Source organism: Agelaius tricolor, unplaced genomic scaffold (assembly GCF_023055355.1).
Source record: "Agelaius tricolor isolate 1412-34295 unplaced genomic scaffold, bAgeTri1.0.p SCAF_3, whole genome shotgun sequence".
Lineage (NCBI taxonomy): Eukaryota > Metazoa > Chordata > Aves > Passeriformes > Icteridae > Agelaius > Agelaius tricolor.
In genome coordinates, this window is record NW_027269263.1 from 9,346,328 (window position 1) to 9,365,726 (window position 19,399).

The 19,399-nt window shown below is 40.0% G+C and overlaps 1 protein-coding gene across 6 annotated transcripts in view; it reads left to right on the top strand.

Moving 5' to 3' along the window:
* KIAA1549 (KIAA1549 ortholog) overlaps positions 1-19,399 on the top strand; it is a 143,050-nt gene that overhangs the window by 92,971 nt on the left and 30,680 nt on the right. For all 6 annotated transcript variants that reach the window (XM_071422382.1, XM_071422385.1, XM_071422387.1 and 3 more), the window contains 2 exons: positions 5,213-5,390; positions 8,036-8,220. In XM_071422382.1, coding sequence (XP_071278483.1) covers positions 5,213-5,390; positions 8,036-8,220 — 363 coding nt within the window. The remainder of the gene's footprint in view (positions 1-5,212; positions 5,391-8,035; positions 8,221-19,399) is intronic.

Below are 19,399 nucleotides of genomic sequence, written 5' to 3' on the forward strand. Positions count from 1 at the left end.
TTTTTCTTTTGACTTTGTGTTATGTACTGGGACATAAGATAAGGTCTGCAGCTCATGTTCCAGACAGCAGTGCTGCTCATTTATGCCACTTAATTAGTGCAAAGAGCCTGCCAACTGCTGGCTTTGGGCAGAGGAGGGTTCTATTCATTACAGTCAGCACATCCTACCATCACAGGGCTTCTCCAGGTGCTCCCAGCCCACCCTTTCAGGTGGGGTTAGAGCTGAACAAAGGAGATGTGGAGGGAGGGAGGCTGAAGAGAAACCTTGCGGTGAAGTGTGTGTGCTGGGTGTGCTCAGAACAGCAGGTACCTGCAGGTGCCACAGCTCCTTGGTGCTGCCTTGGCAGGATGTTCAGGTGTGTGGCAGGTGAGACAGCCTTGAGAGGGTGTGCAGCTGCAGTGATGGTGAGTTCTAGACTGAAGGATAGTTCCTTTCCAGGATGTTCCCCTGTTAGCTGAGGATCTTGTCCATAGGCATCTGCCATAAACCTTTTACTGCTGTTAATTCTGTTCCTCTTAGCCAAGTTTATAAGCTGTGTTTGTATCTTCTGGGAGAGTTAATAATGTTTCTTGTGCTTTACATTCACATTTTCCTGCACACAAATCAGTGACTGCTATGATAGTAGAGCATAATACAGTGAAAATAAGAAAAAAAAGCTGCCAGCACCAAAAGTGTTGCACAGTTTTAACAGAACATGTTTATATATCCATTAAAGACTAGACTCACATTTCACTTGCCTTGTGACCCTCTAGACTGGAGTTTTTCCTGAGGTGAAATATATTTATAGTGTATTGAAATGTGACATTTCTAAGCTCTGTGGAAAATCAGGACTGCAGGTCAAGAGGTGAAGCAATTATTTGTGAATGTTACTGCAGGCATATTAGTTTCCTTTCACGTGCTCAGGAAATAGAAGTGATACCTTTTGAGGTTTAGATTTCATTTCTAAAGGCATGTGTTAGTACCTAAGAATGTGAAAAATTATGCTTTAAGCCTGGGCAGTCTGAAGAAGAGCTTTGGAGGGTACCCAAATAGCAGGCTTTCCCCTCCTGTTTCACTGTCTGTGCTAACAGGTGGCACTCCATGATAAAAAGAGAAAAAACTCTGTAACCATTATGTACAAAAACTCCTGCTGAAGCCTCACACCTGGTTGTTGTATTTCTGATATTTCCACTGATTTTTGTGTGACATTGTATTAATATTTCACAGAGTAGGTCATGCATATTTTCAATGTGCATCTTCTGTTGCTGCAAATTTGAAGGCATGTGCTTACTGTGGCTTGCATTGCATCTGCAGACATCTGTGCTATATTTATATTTTAATAGCTACAATATATATTTTATTATATCATAGTTTACTATAATAACTCATTACATTTTTTTAGGAATTAGAGGGCTTAATTGTAGTTTAAAAATACAGCAGCAGCTAAGAAAAAAAATAATTTTCCTTTATTTCAACATGCTTTGTCTGTTGAACCTAATAGAAAGTGAAAAGCTGATCCTAGTGAATTAAACAAAGAGCAATGTTCTGATTTAAAGAACATGTTAGGCAGCATTTTATTTGCAATGTGTGTGAGGAGTAGCAGCTTATGAGAGAGAGAATGCAATGACTGAATTGAGCTTTTCATTAAGGCAAAAATTTGTTCTCGTGTTTTTCTGCTGACAGCTTGTGTGTCTCTCCTGGCTGAGGAAAGCCTGTCTTGCTGTGAGTTTTTAGGTTTATAAATAAAGGCTTGCTGTGAGTTTTTAGGTTTGTAAGTGAAGCCTTTGGGCACTGCTGCTGCTTCACCTTTTCCTCTGAGGCTTTTTGCCCCTCCAGCAGCCATCCCAGGCAGCAACTGGCCCCTCCTGTCAGGTTGCTCACAGCTTGCTTGTACCTCTGTGTGCTGACCACAGTACAGCTTGAATTAATTGCCCAGACACTAAAATCCTACTCTTAATAAGACAGAAAGAGCATCTTTTTCAATTATTTTTTTTCCAGTATGATGAAGGAAGGCAAGAAAAGGAAATAATGCTCCTGCACGAGCCCTGGAGATGCTGTGTGCATATCTGCTTGTTTCTCAGTAGTGCTCATGCCTTCCAGACCCTGAAACAGCTCACCAGGCCTTCCTTGCTCCTGTGGGGATTGCTGACCAGGACATCCCACTAGCTGCCCAGGACTCTGAGAATGCCTTGGAAGCTTCCCCACCACTTGTATTTCCGTGCCTGAAATTACCAACTAGATTTTGTTACCAAGGCAACTCTGTTCACTGACCTATGATATTCACTTGAAAACACTTTTTAAATTAAATTTACTGACACCTGAACACAGTTAAGCCTTTCCTCTGTGGAGGTTAAATGCACATCTAGTATCAACAAAGATGGTATCATTTATGTACACAGGAGTTGAATTAGTCTTTTCTTCTTTTTCTTTCCCCCCCCCCCAACTTTCTGCATTTAAAATTCTTCTATCTCTTCTCTCCCTATGTCATCTCTCACTGCCAAAGTGTAAATGTAAAATGCTTAAATGCTTCCTTACATGTAGGCTGCTTTGCTGGATGGCTGGCAAATACTATTTGTCTCTGCTTGCATTCTTATCATTCTCAAGGACAGAGACTACAGCAGTCTGAAGCTGCACAAAGAGTATAATTTGGAACCATGTGTCACAAAACTTAGAATCCAGAAACTCTGTAACAAACAGGCACAGTGACTGTGTGCCTCAATTCCATGACCAGATTTAAAAGAGTTCAGGCCCAGTATGCCATTTCCTGTGTTCCAGCAAACTCAGAGGCTAGTTACAAAAATCTGTAAGGAAAATCTAGATGAAAATTGAGGTACTGCTATTGTCACAGGTACTGGGTTTATGTACAAATCTAACTGTCTTGTATTTGCTCCCAGACTACCCTGCTAACCACCAGCTTTCCCAGAATAGAAATCCATAACCATCTCCCCATGGTTTTGAAATTTTGTCTGCAGCTTCTCTCTGTGAAGCTTCTCTCTCTGTATGGTGTGAGCAGTCATAAAATACTGTGTATTCAGAAGAAATTATTTCAGATAAAATTTAGCTTAAAATAGTGAGTTTAGTTCATCAGCAGTAGCCTGTACCTCCACTGAACTTTTTTGTGCTTGTTCTCCTGTTCTCTGTACTGTGCTGAAATACCTCCAGCTACTTATTCCTGTCTCCACTCTCACTGTTCTCACGCATCCCTGTTCCTCAGCATAGGGAGCCAAATGCTGTTGTTTTTAATTCTGTGTTAAAATTTGTCCAGTTTCCATTGTGACAACTTGCACCGAAATCTTGTCCTTCTTACCCTCTGCCTTTTCTAAAGGCAGCTGTGGAAAAATTCCTTTGTTAACCCATACAGGCAGCTTGGTACCATGACCTGATATGGGTAACACACATAATTATACTCCTTGGATTCTTCACAGGCTGTAAAATATATGACAGCTCAGTTTAAGAATTTTCTCATTTTCTCTGATTCTCTGGCTATGCACAGAGGAGCTTCCTAAAATTAAAACTAAGAACTCATTGATTTTCAGTCCCACATGGCCTTTCAGCTCCCTCACCCACCATGTGAGTTAGGTGCTGTTTGGGAAGGTTTCATCTGTGCTGGGAGCAGATACCAGTCTGTACATTCTGCTGCTCTGTGCACTGAGACCAGGCTGTGGCAACCCTCCTGAAGCAGATGTAATGTAATATATAATACAAAGCTGTGCACATTTGTTAACCAATTGTATATTTGAGGTCAATGAAGCCAGATTTAGCTTTACAGCTGCCAAATATGTGTGTTGAAACCTCATTTATTGATGCTGTTTTGTTACCTTCAGTCAGGGATTTGTTTTCCCTTAGCTGGTAGAAGAGGGAATGGTGTTCAGGTGAGCAGCAGCATCATTTAATGGGTCCTGTTAGCAGCTCTTGCTGCATTTCAGAGATCTGCACATTTTTCTGCTCTATTTGTAGATATTCTGTTTCTTCCACCAAATATGGCTGACACTGAACATTACTTTTTGCTTTCACTTGATTTGTCCTAGAAGATTTTTATGACAATTGTGCTTTCTCTTGTTTTGTTTTTCTCCCATCTTTTCTTTTTTTTTAATATACATGTATTTATATATACATCTTGTTGTTACCATTACTGGGAATTCTTTTTTAGGACATGTTGAGTTGCTGTTCCCCAAAACCAGAACATCATTCCTGTTGAGCTAGAAACGGTACTTCTTTCCTTCAACATGATTTGTTCAGTTGGAAGCTAGGAAAGAAAACAATATAAAGATTTGCTTTTGTAAGCCTCACATGCAAACATTTGTGTGTTTGCTTTACTTTAGGCCTATGGGCAGTTTCTGAGATGATAATTTATTAAGTATGTACTTCATAGCAGAAGGATAATTCTGAAGGAAGCAAAATACTTCGCTCTATTTATGTCAATTCCTTCCAGAGCCCTTCAAACTCTTAAAAAAAAAATCACATACCTCCTACTGTTTATCCTAATTCTAGTTTGAGCTCACCATTACATGGTAAATGGTTAAACAGAGGAGAGTTGTTATATAAAAAGATGTAATTTTACAGGAATTCAAAGTTATGTGGTTCTCATATGCAATGTAGATGTTTGATGGTTAGAGAGTATCTACAGGGCTTCCTCATAGCATGCATTCTTTTGATTATTAATGTCTTTAGATGTAGGTAGGAAGAATTCCTTCCCACAGCGTCCAATACATTCCTTCCTGAAGAAGGGTGGATGCCAAGGGGAGCTGTGTGCAGGATGAAGGTGATTGTGCAAGTGCTTAAGTTGAAACAGAGCAAACAGTTTTATTTGATGCTAACAGAATATTCACCTGTGTAGCTGCTTAACATTTAGAAAAACTGGAGCAAAGAGGTGTGTGTGTTATGACTAACAAATCAAAGTTAGAGCAGGCATTTAGAGAAGGGAAAAGTGCAGTCACACTTCTTCTAACCAACCATTGCTAAAGGCAGTAGAGGCTTCCAGGGTGGCACAGTGTTGGCGTCTTTAGAGTGAAAGCAGTTCTCTTACTTACAGATGTGTACATTTTTATGATTCAAGTAGTGGGGAGAAAAGGAAAGGATAGTCATAAAAATATATTTTTTAAGGGATCACTTCCCTTGAAATTTTCCTTTCAGTTACAACAGAGGAGAGAGAGTATGAACTCTTGAAACAAAATGTATGGGAGCTCCAAATAAATACAACTTAAAATGTAAAAGCTTTGCAATTTCTTTTCAGATTGTGAACGTGTCACGCTTAGTTGGTGTTGACAACCCCGTGGAGCTGATCTACTTTGTGGAGGACCAAGATGGGGAGAGGCTGAGTGCTCTGAAGTGCTCAGACCTGATGAACAGAGTGGACATCCAGCGGGCTGCCATCATCCTTGGGTACCGCATCGAGGGCAGCGTTGCACAGCGTAAGCCCTGTCCCATCCATGCCACTGCAGAGCCCTGTGCCATCCCCACACCACTGCCAAGCCCTGTCCCATCCCCACCACTGTCAATCCCTCTGCCATCCCCACCTCTGCCAAGCCCTGTCCCATCCCCACCACTGCCAAGCCCTGTCCTATCTCCACCACTGTCAATCCCTCTGCCATCCCCACCTCTGCCAAGCCCTGTCCCATCCCCACCACTGCCAAGCCCTGTCCTATCCCCACCTCTGCCAAGCCCTGTCCCATCCCCACCTCTGCCAAGCCCTGTCCCATCCCCACCACTGCCAAGCCCTGTCCTATCTCCACCACTGTCAATCCCTCTGCCATCCCCACCTCTGCCATCCCCACCTCTGCCAAGCCCTGTCCCATCCCCACCACTGCCAAGCCATGTCCCATCCACACCTCTGCAGAGCCCTGTGCCATCCCCACACCACTGCCAAGCCCTGTGCCATCCCCACACCACTGCCAAGCCCTGTGCCATCCCCACCACTGCCAAGCCCTGTCCCACCCACACCACTACCAGCAAAGGCAAACTGGAGGGGTGGCTGTACCTGAGCAGGTTATGGCACTGCATGGTGCCCACTGTTGCTTTGTTTTTGGGGTGCTGCAGCTTTGCCACTGCTGAGGAAATGAATTTTAGCAGCCTTGCAGTGAGCTGTGCAGTGCTGTTTTGCCTCTCTGAGCTAAGGGTTGCAGCAGGGTCTTTAAGCCCAGCCTCACTGCATTCACTATGTGCTTGTGCTGGAAAAGCACAGTGCTGACTAAAGACCTTCCTGCCATTTTCATTTCATCCTGGCTAGGCCAGTATTTACAGTTTGTCTTGTCCAGGAGCTTGGACAAACCCCACAGTTGGGAGATGGGAGTGCATGGGTATGAAATGGGTCTTTCCTTTGGTTGAGTGTATTCTAGTTTTGAGTGTTTCCTTTAGCAGTGTATTCTAACACCAGTCACTGCTTTTTTGTCTGAATTATTTTTTCTGTGAAAGATGTACACTAAGGGTAGTTGGGACATTTATTTCTTCTGTGGAATATGATTGACCTTGGTTTTACTTGTTTGTCCATCAGCAGTATATAAGCAATATGATCTTTAAATAAATATAATATAAAAGTAATGTGATTTTTTTTTACTAGATACCCATCAGAATAAATAGGATAGGTCATGTAAACTCATATAATTACTTCATTCAGGAGGCTTGGTATATAAATAATTAAACCCATTTTCAGTTAGTAGCGAGACAGAATACCTACTCAAAATTCCGTGTTACCTTTAAGTTTCTTTCCTAATTGTATCTGAGGAAGAGACAAGTATGGTCTGCAAAATACCTCATTGGTATGAATGCTTAATTACCTTTTCTCATTTCTGTGCAATATGGAGGTGTGAGTTACATGGTACCACAGGGTATTTTGCCAACAGAACAAGCATGTGTCTGAGATTTAAAATTCTCTGCAGAAAGAAAAGAAAGAAAATAGTAATAATTGTACCATCTGTATATGTTCCTAAATTTTGTCCCTCATTAAAACAGTTGTGTACAGATAGGTCAATAGCTCATATACATCTCCTCAATATCCATAAATGGACTGTAATGCTGGTTAGACAGAAGTGAAAAACATTGCAAGAATAAATTCTCTTTACAAAAATGATAAATGTCGAACAAACTTCATAAAGTGTTCATAGCTTATAGTGCATGTTGAAACTTTTTATCTTTGACCTGTCATTTAAAAGTTCTTCTAAGAGTCACAGATTCATAAAAATCTTTAAGTGCTTCTATTGGAAGAAACTAGACCAAAAAAAGAATTTTTTTTGTAACAGAAAACATAATGCCAGAAATGAACTGTTAGATATCTAAAACACAAGAATTCTATGTTCTTTAAGTTCTAGGCTCATCACTGGAATGATTACTAATAAAATGATAAATAGAAAAAAAATAGAAATACTCTTTTTACCTTAAAAACATCATTTTTACAAAGTACATAAATTTGACTAGAAATGTATTATTGCTATGGTTTTTAGTCCCATAATTAAGCACTCTGCAAAATTAACAAATAAAAGTTTTTCATTTATTTCAGTTTACCTTTTGCAAGAATAACTTGTTTGATTACACTTCCCAGCAGTTGTTTTCTGCTTGGGGCCAAAGGATCTCACACTGACAATAAAACAGAGAGAAGAAAAAAAAGTAATCAGCAAGGCAGAACTATACACCTTGTGGAGGAGGTTCAAATTGGTTTTGATAACAGAATGTTAAAGAGAAGAGGCAGCTGGTAATACTGCCTAAAGCAGGGAACAGGCAGCAGTGTTGGACAGTTTATCTTACCTTTGCTAGTGGTAATTTTTTTAGACCCATTTCACTGTGTCAGCTTAGTTTTGGGTTACAGGATGATGTGGCAGAAGAGCCATTTTCATTAGTATTTTAAGTAAGCTCTTCAGAAGGTGGGCCAGGACAATTGATCTCCTGCCCCATGCTTCCTGAGCATGACATCCCTTAACTTACAGTGGTATGGCATTTCCTGTGATGTGCAGCTGGTTTCTGATAAATTCCTTAACTAGCATTTACAGGAACATAAAAATACATAACCTTGAAGTGTCCTCAGTTGGAAATATAACCACGTAATGTGTTCCTTTTCACTTTACAGCTGTGGAGAGGCTGAAGGAGCCCACTTCAGAGACTCAGAACAGCAACCTCTGGATTATCGTTGGGGTGGCAGTCCCAGTTGCTGTGGTGCTCCTGATTGTTATTATTTTATACTGGAAACTGTGCAGGACAGACAAGCTGGAGTTTCAGCCAGACACAGTGAGCAACATTCAGCAGCGACAGAAGGTAAACGGGGAAGCTGTGCTGAGAGGAGCTGGGGTATTCTAAAAACAAGGAATGTGAGACTCTGGGGAGCACCTGGCATCCTTAACTAGCATGTGTAAACACAGTTTCAGAGCATTCCAGTTTAGAGGGGAAAAAAAAGAAGGAGGGAAGCAGTCTAATGATAGTTGAAGTTAAGAATCCCATAGTGTTTTATTTATTCTCCTGAGTATTTGATACTGCATTAGATAGATCCATCTTTCAGAAATGTGGGCACTGAGGCTGAAAGGAAATCGTCTTTATCACTTCATTTCAAGGCTGTGGCTGGGACTGAATAAGAAGAAATGTACTGAGTCTTGAATCACTGACCTTGTTTTCCCCAGAAGGCTGAATTTTTCTTTGGAGAGTTTCTGCTAACCAAATCTGACAGCTAAAGTGCACCACCCATCATACCTCATACTGGAACTAGAATTTGCTAGAACCTGTCCTGGCTGCTCTATGTTCTGCCAGGTCTCTTTTTGTTGCAATTCTGAGAACCTGTTGCAGTACTAGGACATAAATTAGTGGATCTGTGTGTGCCTGCATAAGTGAGTTTGTTGGCCAGTGTTGTTTAGGATAGTGAGAAATTAAGTACTCTTGTCTTTTTCTTGCCCAAGAGTGTAAATCAAAAAATTTGTGATCCAGGTTTTTCACAAAGGATGTATTCAGTAAAAAGAATGATAAAGTGCCTGAAAGGCTACTTTATTTTTACAACCAAAGAGAACCTATGTGTGTCAGAAATTCTTGTTACAGACTATACCTTCAGAAGCATTAATAAAGGCAGAATAATCTGCCTGTGCTAATCCTGTGGTACTGCAGTCACGTTCTGCACTGTGACCTTGTGTTCAGTCACACAGTTTTCTCCATAACAAGCCTTGTCTGTACACCATGCTCTCTTTTCAAGATAATTAATGATGTGAAAGATGAGAGAAGCAGAAAGCGCTCACACTTCCAAAGCAGTCAGAACAAATCAATAGCAACTTCCACTTGTCTTGTGACTGAGAACTGTGTGTTGGAATCCAGGCTGGCAACAAGTGGTACCCTTTGATGAACACCACCCCCTGGTACCTTGTTTCACCTCTGCTGGGGGAATATGTAACACACGTTTTTGACTGAGGAAGTTCCCCACAGTAGTTTTGACTAATTTGAGAAGGGTCATACAAGAGAGGCAAGAGAGGGCTGTTACCCTCAGTACTCTGTTTGATCACATTTTCTGTTCCTCTCTGCTAGCACAAGCTTTTTTGTAAGGAAGCAGTTGGGTTGTACTGACTGTAAGGCCAGAAACATCTTTCATGTAATTACTTCCTTTTAAGAAAATGGCTCAGTTGCTTTTCCCCACTGCTTCCACAGTATTCTTCATCTTAATCATTCATGAGTCAGAAGCCTCAAACTTGTTTATATTCAGGTCTCATTTTGGATTGCCTAGGGAACCTGTCACTTTGCCTTCTTTGGGGAAGTTGCTGTAAGCAAACTAGAAAGAACCAGTAAGGACATCCAGCTCAGTCCTTGTGCCACTGGAGGTAAAGCCATAAAAAGCGTCTTAAATTTTTATCACTTTGCACATCAAGCAACTGGAAGAACCTACTTTGCAGACCATTTCCTCCTTTGCCTGGAATAAAAGCAGTACTCTGGCTTCCTTACTATCAGGCTGTCATTGGGATTTCATGTCTTCGAACAGTGGGTTGGAATTCTTGGTCAGAATAGGGTGTATTCAACCACCCCCTAAGACCCCCAGACACTCAAAACAGCATTGAAATTATTAGGGACATTTGATCTGATCCTTAAATTTTTGATCTGCCCTTTAAAATTTTCTATGTATTTTATACTTTTTATTAGAGTAAATGCAAAGAAGTAATCAAAGGAGTGTCATCATCAAAGGTCTGGGATTTATGTCTATAAAAATGGACTAGGCTTCCTCTTCCTCACCACAGCCACATTTCCATTCTCTATTTTCAGAGCTTGACCTTGGTACTGAAGGAAGGTGAAAGCCTGCACTACGTCTGTAAATAGAAAGATATTTAGATTAAAGATCTGAGTTTTTCTCTTGGAATCTATATTTCATGTTTAAAAAACGTAAAGATGCATTTATAGTGTGCTAGCTCTTCTCACTTCCATTAATATTTAACAAAAAATTCATGTAAATATAGAGTTTTTCATTAGCATAGATAAGGCTGGAAATAGGAGACAATACTTTTCAACCTTGTGATAAGTCTGTAATGTGTTTTGTGCTTGAAAATGTGCGTTGATTGGAAGATAAGAAACTGAGACACCTGTTTCTTGTTCAGCTGATAGCAGATATCCTGGATCTCCAGGGGTGTCACCAGTCTTTCTTCAGTGTCTTCAATTAGCCACTTTAACATAGCAGTTCAGTGGGCAGCATAATGATCTGTTAGACTTTACAATAGAAGCTAAGAGCAGATTATGTTACCTGTGACTTAAAAGAAGCCTGTGTGCTTCGTGCTGCAGACAAGACTAAAAGGCTGATTTCTTGGAACATGGAGGGAGAGAACTCTGTAAATGTACTGTAAATGCAGATTGCATAAGTAAGCCACAGGTTATGCAGGAGCTTTTTATTCTTCGTTAGAATCTCTCTTACAAATTGCATTATCCTCTTCAGGGAGATTCTTAGACCCTACAAATTTTACTGGATTCCATAGCCCCCTGTGTCAGTCATATGCTTCCTTTCTTCTCTGCTTTCATTTAATTGTTTCATTCTGCTTTGAAGCTCCTGGATTTTCCTGAAGCATTTTGGTATTCACTGAGGCAATATAAGTTTTATTTTTAATCTTTCATATGTAAAGGTTTACTTATACAGAGTAGGTGTGATTTCTGTGTTCCTATGGTCACAAATAAAAGTAATTCATAAGCTTCATAACCTCACAGTCTATCTTCTGATGAAGGAGCCCAGTGCTGTTATCTGCTGGCATTTAGACCCTACATGACTTTTGGGTGTGTGGGGTTTGGCTGCTTGGGTGCACCTTGGTGAGGTGGGTGAGGCTCACCAGGGCATTGTTCTACACAGCAATTCAGTCATACTCCCAGCATATCTTGCCAGCACAGCCAATTGGGTTTGATCCCTTAAATGCTCTGTGGACACCCCTTTAGAGTGGTTGGGTCACAGTCCCTCACCTGTGATGTTCAGAAATAGCAGATTTCCCACTTGAGTGGACAGGCTGTGTTGAAAAATACCCAGATCCTGTGGTGACAAGTGCACAGAATCTCCCAAGATTGCATGAATACTGATGTGCCACAGCAGCCTTGAGGCTAGAATTGAGTCCAGATGTGCTGCTTGGCCCCACCCTGAAGGCCAGCTCATTCTCCAAGGCAGTGTAGATAAAAACAGGGATATTTTGTTCTGCACTTTGGCTGTACCACTCCACCAGTTTGTGTTCTTTCCATCTGGCCTTCCAGCTTCAGGACAGGATCAGTGTCTTGCAGACAGGATGGCACAAGGATCCTGCTTAAAAGGCTCATAATGTTACTTCCTGCAAAGAATATTGAGATGAAGCCTGTTATTAAGGGATTTTTTATTTATCTGCTGCCTCAGTGAATATAAACATAAATACATGGGAAAGAAATCTTTTGTGGGAACTGATAGTAGCAAAACCAGGTTGCATCATGAAGTAAGGAAAAATAAAGGATCTTGAAGAAATTGTGATTTGCTAATCCATCCCTTTGCGTCAGAACAGGATTAATAACACCTGTAAAATGTTAGGTTTCCTTTTCCATTGTGGAGATTAAATGGGAAAAGATGCTTAGATCAAAGTTACTTTTATGCTTTTTAAACTGAGAGTTAAGGAAACAGGGAAGAGCAGTGAATCTATGCAAGATTCATTGGTCTGTGCAAGGATAATTCTTTTGAAGAGATGATACTAAGATATTTAAAGGGCACATCAAATATTCATGACTTGTTCTGTAAGCCATAGCATCCTACTGGAAATTCACCTTGATATGACCTGGGCTGTTGCACTGGATTAAGATGTCCTTGCCTTACGAAATAAAAAGATGCACAAGTGGTATTTCTAAATAACAAGATTTTCTCTCTTGCCATTGTCTATATCCACCATAACATTGTCCCAACCTTTTGCTTGTCCCAAGCCTTTTTTTTTTTCCTGCAAAGAAGCTGTGCCTTTTGTGGGCAACTGAATTTTTCTTCATGAAAAACTCGATGAATTTCTTTAATGCTTGAACCATCATTTTGCTCTGTACCTGTACTGGGCCTCTGATGTTTTTGTGCAAAACCACTTCTTTTCTCTTCCCCAGAGAGCAAAACAACCATTTTACATGTTATTCACAATGGAAGCAGAGTCAGCAGTATTATTTCTTTCTCTCTGGACATCCAAAAATTAAAATGGAGCCTGCTTCTCTAGGGGTTTCACTTTCCTTTCTGTGTTACAAGCATTTGAAGAAAAATATCAGATCCCTTCCTAGGACTTCTCAGAGATAATTTCAGCTATAGACAATTATTCAGGGAAAGGCTCCCTGCCCTAATGGCAAGAACTGGACAAGCTAATTGGCATTTTATATAGAATGTCTTGGATGTTCTCCTGTAAATGCTGGGTGTGCTGAAGTCATTGCTTTTGCAGTGATAGCTTTGAGTGGCTTGCTCAGTTCCTTGTGTATCCAAGGGTGCATCATAAAACCCATGGGGAATAATGTCTGCTTCTCCAGTCAGATGTCACTCCTCTCTGGAGCCTTCTGCATGCCACTGTGCTTCCTAGAGACTGACTGTGTCTTTCTGGTTCAGTGCCCCTCCTGTGGGTGTTTACACCTGGCACAGGTGGAGTGTTCAAAGCCTTGGACAAAGTCCTGCACCTCCTCCTGGAGCTGCAGCACAGGTAATGCCAGTGCTGGAGGGCTGTGCCAGCATGGCTCAGCTCAAGTGTCATCATCTCCTGGGGACTGTCACCAGCCCTTGCATGTCTGCTGTCATCTGCTCACGGTCGCAGGTAATGAGTCATGCCTGCTGCAAGATGTCTGAGAGGCACTTGTGTGGATTTTTATTTCCACCCTCTAAGCAGGAATATCTGATATCCAAATGTCATGTGTCAGGTGTAACTTTACACCTCTGAATTGAGAATTTTGCTTATTATTGTATAGTCTGTAGACTATCTCTTGGATGTTTCCAAGATCAGAGGCCAGCCCTGCTGGAGGCTAAATACTAGGCTTCTGCTCCTGATGCAAATAATTCTTGTGATGTTTTGACATCCTGTAATCCTTTTGTTCATCTGTCTAATGTCAAGGCAACAGCTCTGCGTTGCAGAAAAATTCAGTCAAAAGAGACTCATGTTAAGAAAGGCAGCTGACACCAATCTTATAAAAACTACTTGAAAACTGACATGAGTTTATGCAAGAGATTCATGTTTGCATAACAAATACCATTCATTTCTAATAGCTACCTTGACTAACTATCCAAACTGTTGTCTTCTTGGGGATGGCATACAGGATCTCCTTCAGAGTCAATAGCTGGATTCTAACGAGGGATAGAGTATTCAACATCTTAATTACTTCTCAACAATACATTTCTCTGATGGCAATTCCTCTGAAAGAACTCTTTTGTAGTAACTCTTTCTGTAATGAGGATTAGCTATTCACAAGTGGTAGAAATAAAATGCCACACTTAGATATGCTGCTTATACAAATAGGTATTAAAAGTAAAATGTCTCCATCTGCTTTCTTAGAAACGTTTGAGTATCTATCTTTAGATCATTCCAAAAGGCCAGCTAGCCCAGATGCCACAAGGAAAAGCCAAGAGAAGGGGAGAAGGACAGGGCAAGTATATGGATTGTTTTGCCTTGAGTAACTCTTCAGCCTCCAGTTACTTGTGGCTAGAAGTGATGATATTTAGCAACCCTCCACATAAATCTTTTCCATTAACTTGTTTGGTCCTTCTGAGCTCACCTCAGCTGCTGACAGGGGTTTCCACAGCATGTTACATGAGGAACCACATGATCTTGTTTCACCATGCTTTTATCCTGCTAATTCTAAGTTTTTCTGTGATGGCCCTTAGTCCTTGTATTGGAGGGGGCAGGGAACAGCTGATTCCTAGGCACTTCATCTTTGCCAGTCTTGACTTATAGACCTCTGTCATATTGCTGTCTCTGTCACCTCTTTTTCAAATCAGAGGAGCCCCAGTTTTCTAATCCCAGTTTTCTAATTCTTTTGAACTGACATTTGAACCTTTAAGTAACGTGAACATTTTCTAATTCTGTTCCATTTGTTTTGAGAGGGAAAGAGTAGAATTGAATATACCATTCAAAATGTAGGTGGTCAGGGGATTTATGGAGTCATGTTTATGTAGTGGTTACTTTTCAAAAGGAGTTAAACAAAAAGAATCTGTTTTCAAGATACAGGTAAATGTTGTGCCATCCTAAGCATAATAAACCTCTGAGATGAGATTAATACTGGAGAAATAAATTTTTCTCTCCTAAAAAAACATGATAGAGAATCTACTGTGGAATTTAGCTGTTTTGGGAGCATGGAAATGCACCAACATTAAATCATTGTGCCCTAAGGTTTTAATGCACTGTGCACTTGTGTTTGAAACATGCAGTTTGATTTCAGCAAGCAGAGTATTTCTGCAGTACATGGGAATGTACTTTCTGTGCACATTAAACCCCTCTTAGGTATATAAATATGTGAATCATTTAACCCAACAAAATACCAGCATGAAAAGATAAATGAAAATTGCTGACCTATGCTCTGTCTTGGAAGTCTAGTTAAAAGTGGTAACATTTCTCTCATTATTTCTAAGAGGATATGTTTTTGGACTGTGTTATGTCTGTGCAGATGGTGAGAGTCATGTTAGAATGTATTTGTTTGTTTCACAAGTTTAGAAAAGAGTTCCCTTAATTTGTAATTTTTTTATGTGTAGTGCTCTTAGAGGTTGCAGTTGGTGTTGGAGTTATGTACGTGGACTTAGAGGAGCAATTGTTAACATAACCTAGGGATGAAAAATACCTGTCTATTGTATAAAGTTACCAATCTTTTTCTAACTTACTTCTGACACTTCTCTCCAACCAGTGTGCAAAGGAACCTCACAAAGTATGATTAAGATAGTATCCACCCAGAGGCATTTCTGTCTGAGAAGGAAAGCTAAAACTGTGTGATTCAGGAACAAAATTCTGCCTGTTACAGCAGTTATCTCAGCAGCCTGTGGGCATATATGTACTCAGAGTTATGGGCTTTCAACAACATGATCCCTCTTGTATTTTGTGAAAATTACTGAGCTGTCATGGTAATATTAGTGTGGCAGGAAGAAATGCACAAAGGAGAAGAAGAGAGATGATGGAAATCCACGAGAAGAATCCGTCTTAAGAAAATATTTCAGGACAGGTGTCTTGAGAATCTCAGGCTTTATAAAGTTTTGTAAGTTTGGGTTTTTCTTTATTTGTTTTTAATCCTACTCCAGAAGCAAAATTCCTGAGGAGGTATTTTCTGTGGGATTCCTGCTTTCCTTACTGTTTGTTTGGTGGTAAGCAGTAACACAGTTCTGGCTTTCCAGCAGAGGGAAAGAGGACCACAGGCTGTACATCAGCTTGTTCTGATTTTCTGTGCCAGTGCTGGCTATACAGGGTGCTACTTTTTCCCAACTTGATGAGAGAAACCCAAGCAGCTCTAAGCATATTTCTTTTCCCCAAGGACAGGTTTGCTCAACTGCTTTACCTATTCCCAGAGATGGCAATAGTTGACCGAAGCGCTGTTGTGATGATGAATGGGAAATGTAATTTGTATAGAGGTAGTTGGTCTAAGATAAGAAAATGGGTGGCATTTTGGACCTGCAGCCTCTTTTTTGGCCCACAGGTCTCAAAATCTTGCTTCTGGTTTGAGGCTTGCCTCAGAGGGCACAGGCTGTCACCCCAATGTAGTGGGAGGGTGGTGGCATCCCAAGTAAGATGTAATAAATACAGGAAACTGTCATTGCATGTGCACTTCTGTTTACATACCAACACTGTTACCAAGTAAAGGTATTTAAATTAGAGACTACTTTTTGTTTTGGTCCCTAAACATATTTTCTAAACCAGCAAAATTGAAGGAACACCTCTGCACATTACTCAGTGATGCTTAGTGTTGGGGTTTTGTTTTAAAGAAGTTTGGCTTATGGTACAAATACATTGTATAATATCCCATGTCAGAAAAGAAACACAATGGCACAAAAGACACAAAGGACAAAAAGACCTCAAGGGATACAAGTGGGTCTTTTTTCAGTATTTTGAAGGTGTCTGTGGAGTCAGAACTCTCCTTCTATGAGATCTTCTAATATGCTTTTCTCATGAATGAAGGGGTTTTGTGTCTTAAATCAGATATGCATTATTGTTACTGAATCATATGTATATATTGTATGCATACTTTACAGGCAGTCCCTGGCCATCATCCCAAAGGGGTTTATGTCAAAGGAGAGCAATGCAAACAAAAATACAGAGTTTGTACTTATGTGGAAAGATATGTAGGAATGATAATAGAAAAATGAGCTGAATAAGAAAATAAGACTGGAATGTGAACATGCCTCAGTACTTCTGAATACTCATTTATTGGTAGACTGGTAGGTGTTTTGAAATATCTTGTGGAACAGTGACTGCAAACCATATGGATGAATGGTCCTTGTGGGAAGAAGATATAGATGACTTTTTGGATGAAATAGTAGACACATAATGAAAAAAGAGTTAAAATGAAGAAGACTCTACCAAGCACACAAGCAACTACAAATTCTTATCCTTTTTGATGCGTCATGAGAGTGATGCAAGGAATTCACACTATAACTCATGTTATGGTGCCCTGGGGATATGAGCAAGAGTTTGGTTGGTGTGAATGTCAGGTTGTGAAGTCAGTTGGCAATGTGTAGTAGCTTTAGGCTGTCCTAAATCACGCTGACTTACATCTTCAACCCGCATTAATTTTAAGAGCAGTGTGTCTCGTTGACTTGCTGTATTTAAGCTTATAGACTTTTTTTTTTTTCCTGAAAAGTTTCTTTATCCAATAACATTCTATATGCTAGTATGACAGTAAGGTGGTAAGTCAGCAGGACTTCTTTATAGGGTTTCTGTTGTGTCCTGTTTGCAGGTTATGCACTGACACTAAAGCACATGCTTAGCTCCTCTGTTTCCTTACAAATGTATGTTAACAGACTCTGCTCAATTCATCTGGCTCTACAAGGAGCAAGGCAAGACCATGGTATAAAATCAGTGGAAAATGGTCTTGATACGTTATTCTTCATATTATTCTTCATATTCTTATTGTGTCCAAATTCAAATGCTGCTTGTAGGAACTACAGGGAGAATACTGAGTTAAGTATATTTCTTTTCTTCTGCTTTCTGCTGCAATTACTCACAGAACTGTTAGCAGCATTTGCTTTCTTGAAGACAGGTTGTTGACATTCCTGGTGTGTCTCTGCATCCAAAAAACAATATATTGGCAACCATTTTGTATTTCAGTGGCTTGAACAATGCTGAAACTATTACCCTGTTTTTATGCAATAAGAGTTAACTGAGGTGCACAGATTTTGTTGGCTCCTGCAGAAATTATTTGATTTTTCTCTGAATTGAGCTTCAAATACTGGTTTGGGTTTTTTTTTTTTTTTTTTAATATTTCATTCAGTATGTAACAGTAGAATTAAAAACTCTCTTGACTTAGAAATATAAAATCATCTTTCTCTAAGATTTTGGCAGGTTCTGCATTTGTATAATAATGTAATTCCTTATGAGTGCAGTAATTTAGACACGCTCATTTTGATGGTAAGCTTCAGAGTAGTTTACCTCTTTCCTTTTCACAAGTATATTAAAGACAAATTAAAACCTCTAACAACTTATATTTAAATCAAGAAATCTTTGTCAAGACTGGTTTTGTGGAGTCCTGGGTACAGGCACCTGAGGCTGGTGAAAAGATGCTCATTTTCAGTACCTGAACAAGTAACAGTATCAGCACAACTTAATTGCAATATCAGCAAAACTTTAGAAGTGCTCTAGGAAAGCTACCACATTCTTTTCTTGGTGATGATTAATATACGACTGATCCACACATGGTATCCTGACTACCAGGCCCAAGATGGGCAGAGTGATGCAACCTGTTACATAACTTGATCTAAAGAAAAGAAGGAACTCAGCAGGTGACACACAGAAATTTCTAAGAAAATGTTGGAAACATCTTCAGTCAGGAGTAACACCATTCATTTCACTGAGTCAGTGATCTGTCTTTTTTTTTTAAAAAGCAGAGTTGTGGTTCAGTGTCTTTCAGACACTTCTCACTGGAAATGTGGATTTTGGCTGCTGTCATTTCTCACTTAAGTCATAATGTTGTCGTGGCCTACAAGGAGAAGTATGAGAAGCGTAGATTGTGTTTTTAAGAAAACAAAGCAGGCTTATGTCAATGTTATTTCTACAGTAGTAATCCTATTATTATTTCTGTTTTTCAAATAATATTATTTTTAACAAGTGAATTTATAATTTTTGAGGACCATCTTTCTATTGAGTCATGTATCATGTTTTATATGTATGTATTGTCATCTTTTTCTATCATGTTTTTTCATTCATGTGCACAAACACATACATACATGCATACAATCTTTGTATTGGCTGAGCTGGTAGTGCCATCTGAAGTTTTTTTAGCAGGAGATATCTAGAAATGTTTGGCTGTACAGAACTCTGTAAGACTTGAAACATTCAGCCCATTTCCATTCAAGTATCAGTTTGGTACTGAAACTATTTTTTTAAGATGACAAGGAGTGGTTTTTTTCCAGAGAAAATGAAAGAGAAAATGAAATGCTCGGTCTGAATTTTAAAAATTGTTGTGGAGAAGCTCTAGTGCACATTCTGGGCCTTAGGGGGTATAGGTTGTTGAAGAGAACAAGAAGGTTGTTCGGTGTGAAGGAAATGCTTTTGCTGCCAGTTTCTGGCTTAAGTTTTAAAGGTTTAGGAAAATGTTTGCATGGGGTTGACAAAGCCCTGTTATAGATTTACCAGTTAAATTGTCAGAGGATTACAGCAGTTCTGTGCTTATGAGGTCTGTAGAGCTGTCCTGTAAAGCTGAGAGTGTTTTTCCTCCGTTGTGTTACACAGAGCTTGTTATGACTCCAGGTGTTGAAAGTGTAAAGACTGATGAGCCTCAGGTTCTTGGGTGCTGTCAACCAGCACTGGCAGCTGGCAGGAAGAGAGAGTGGGGCAGAGAGAAT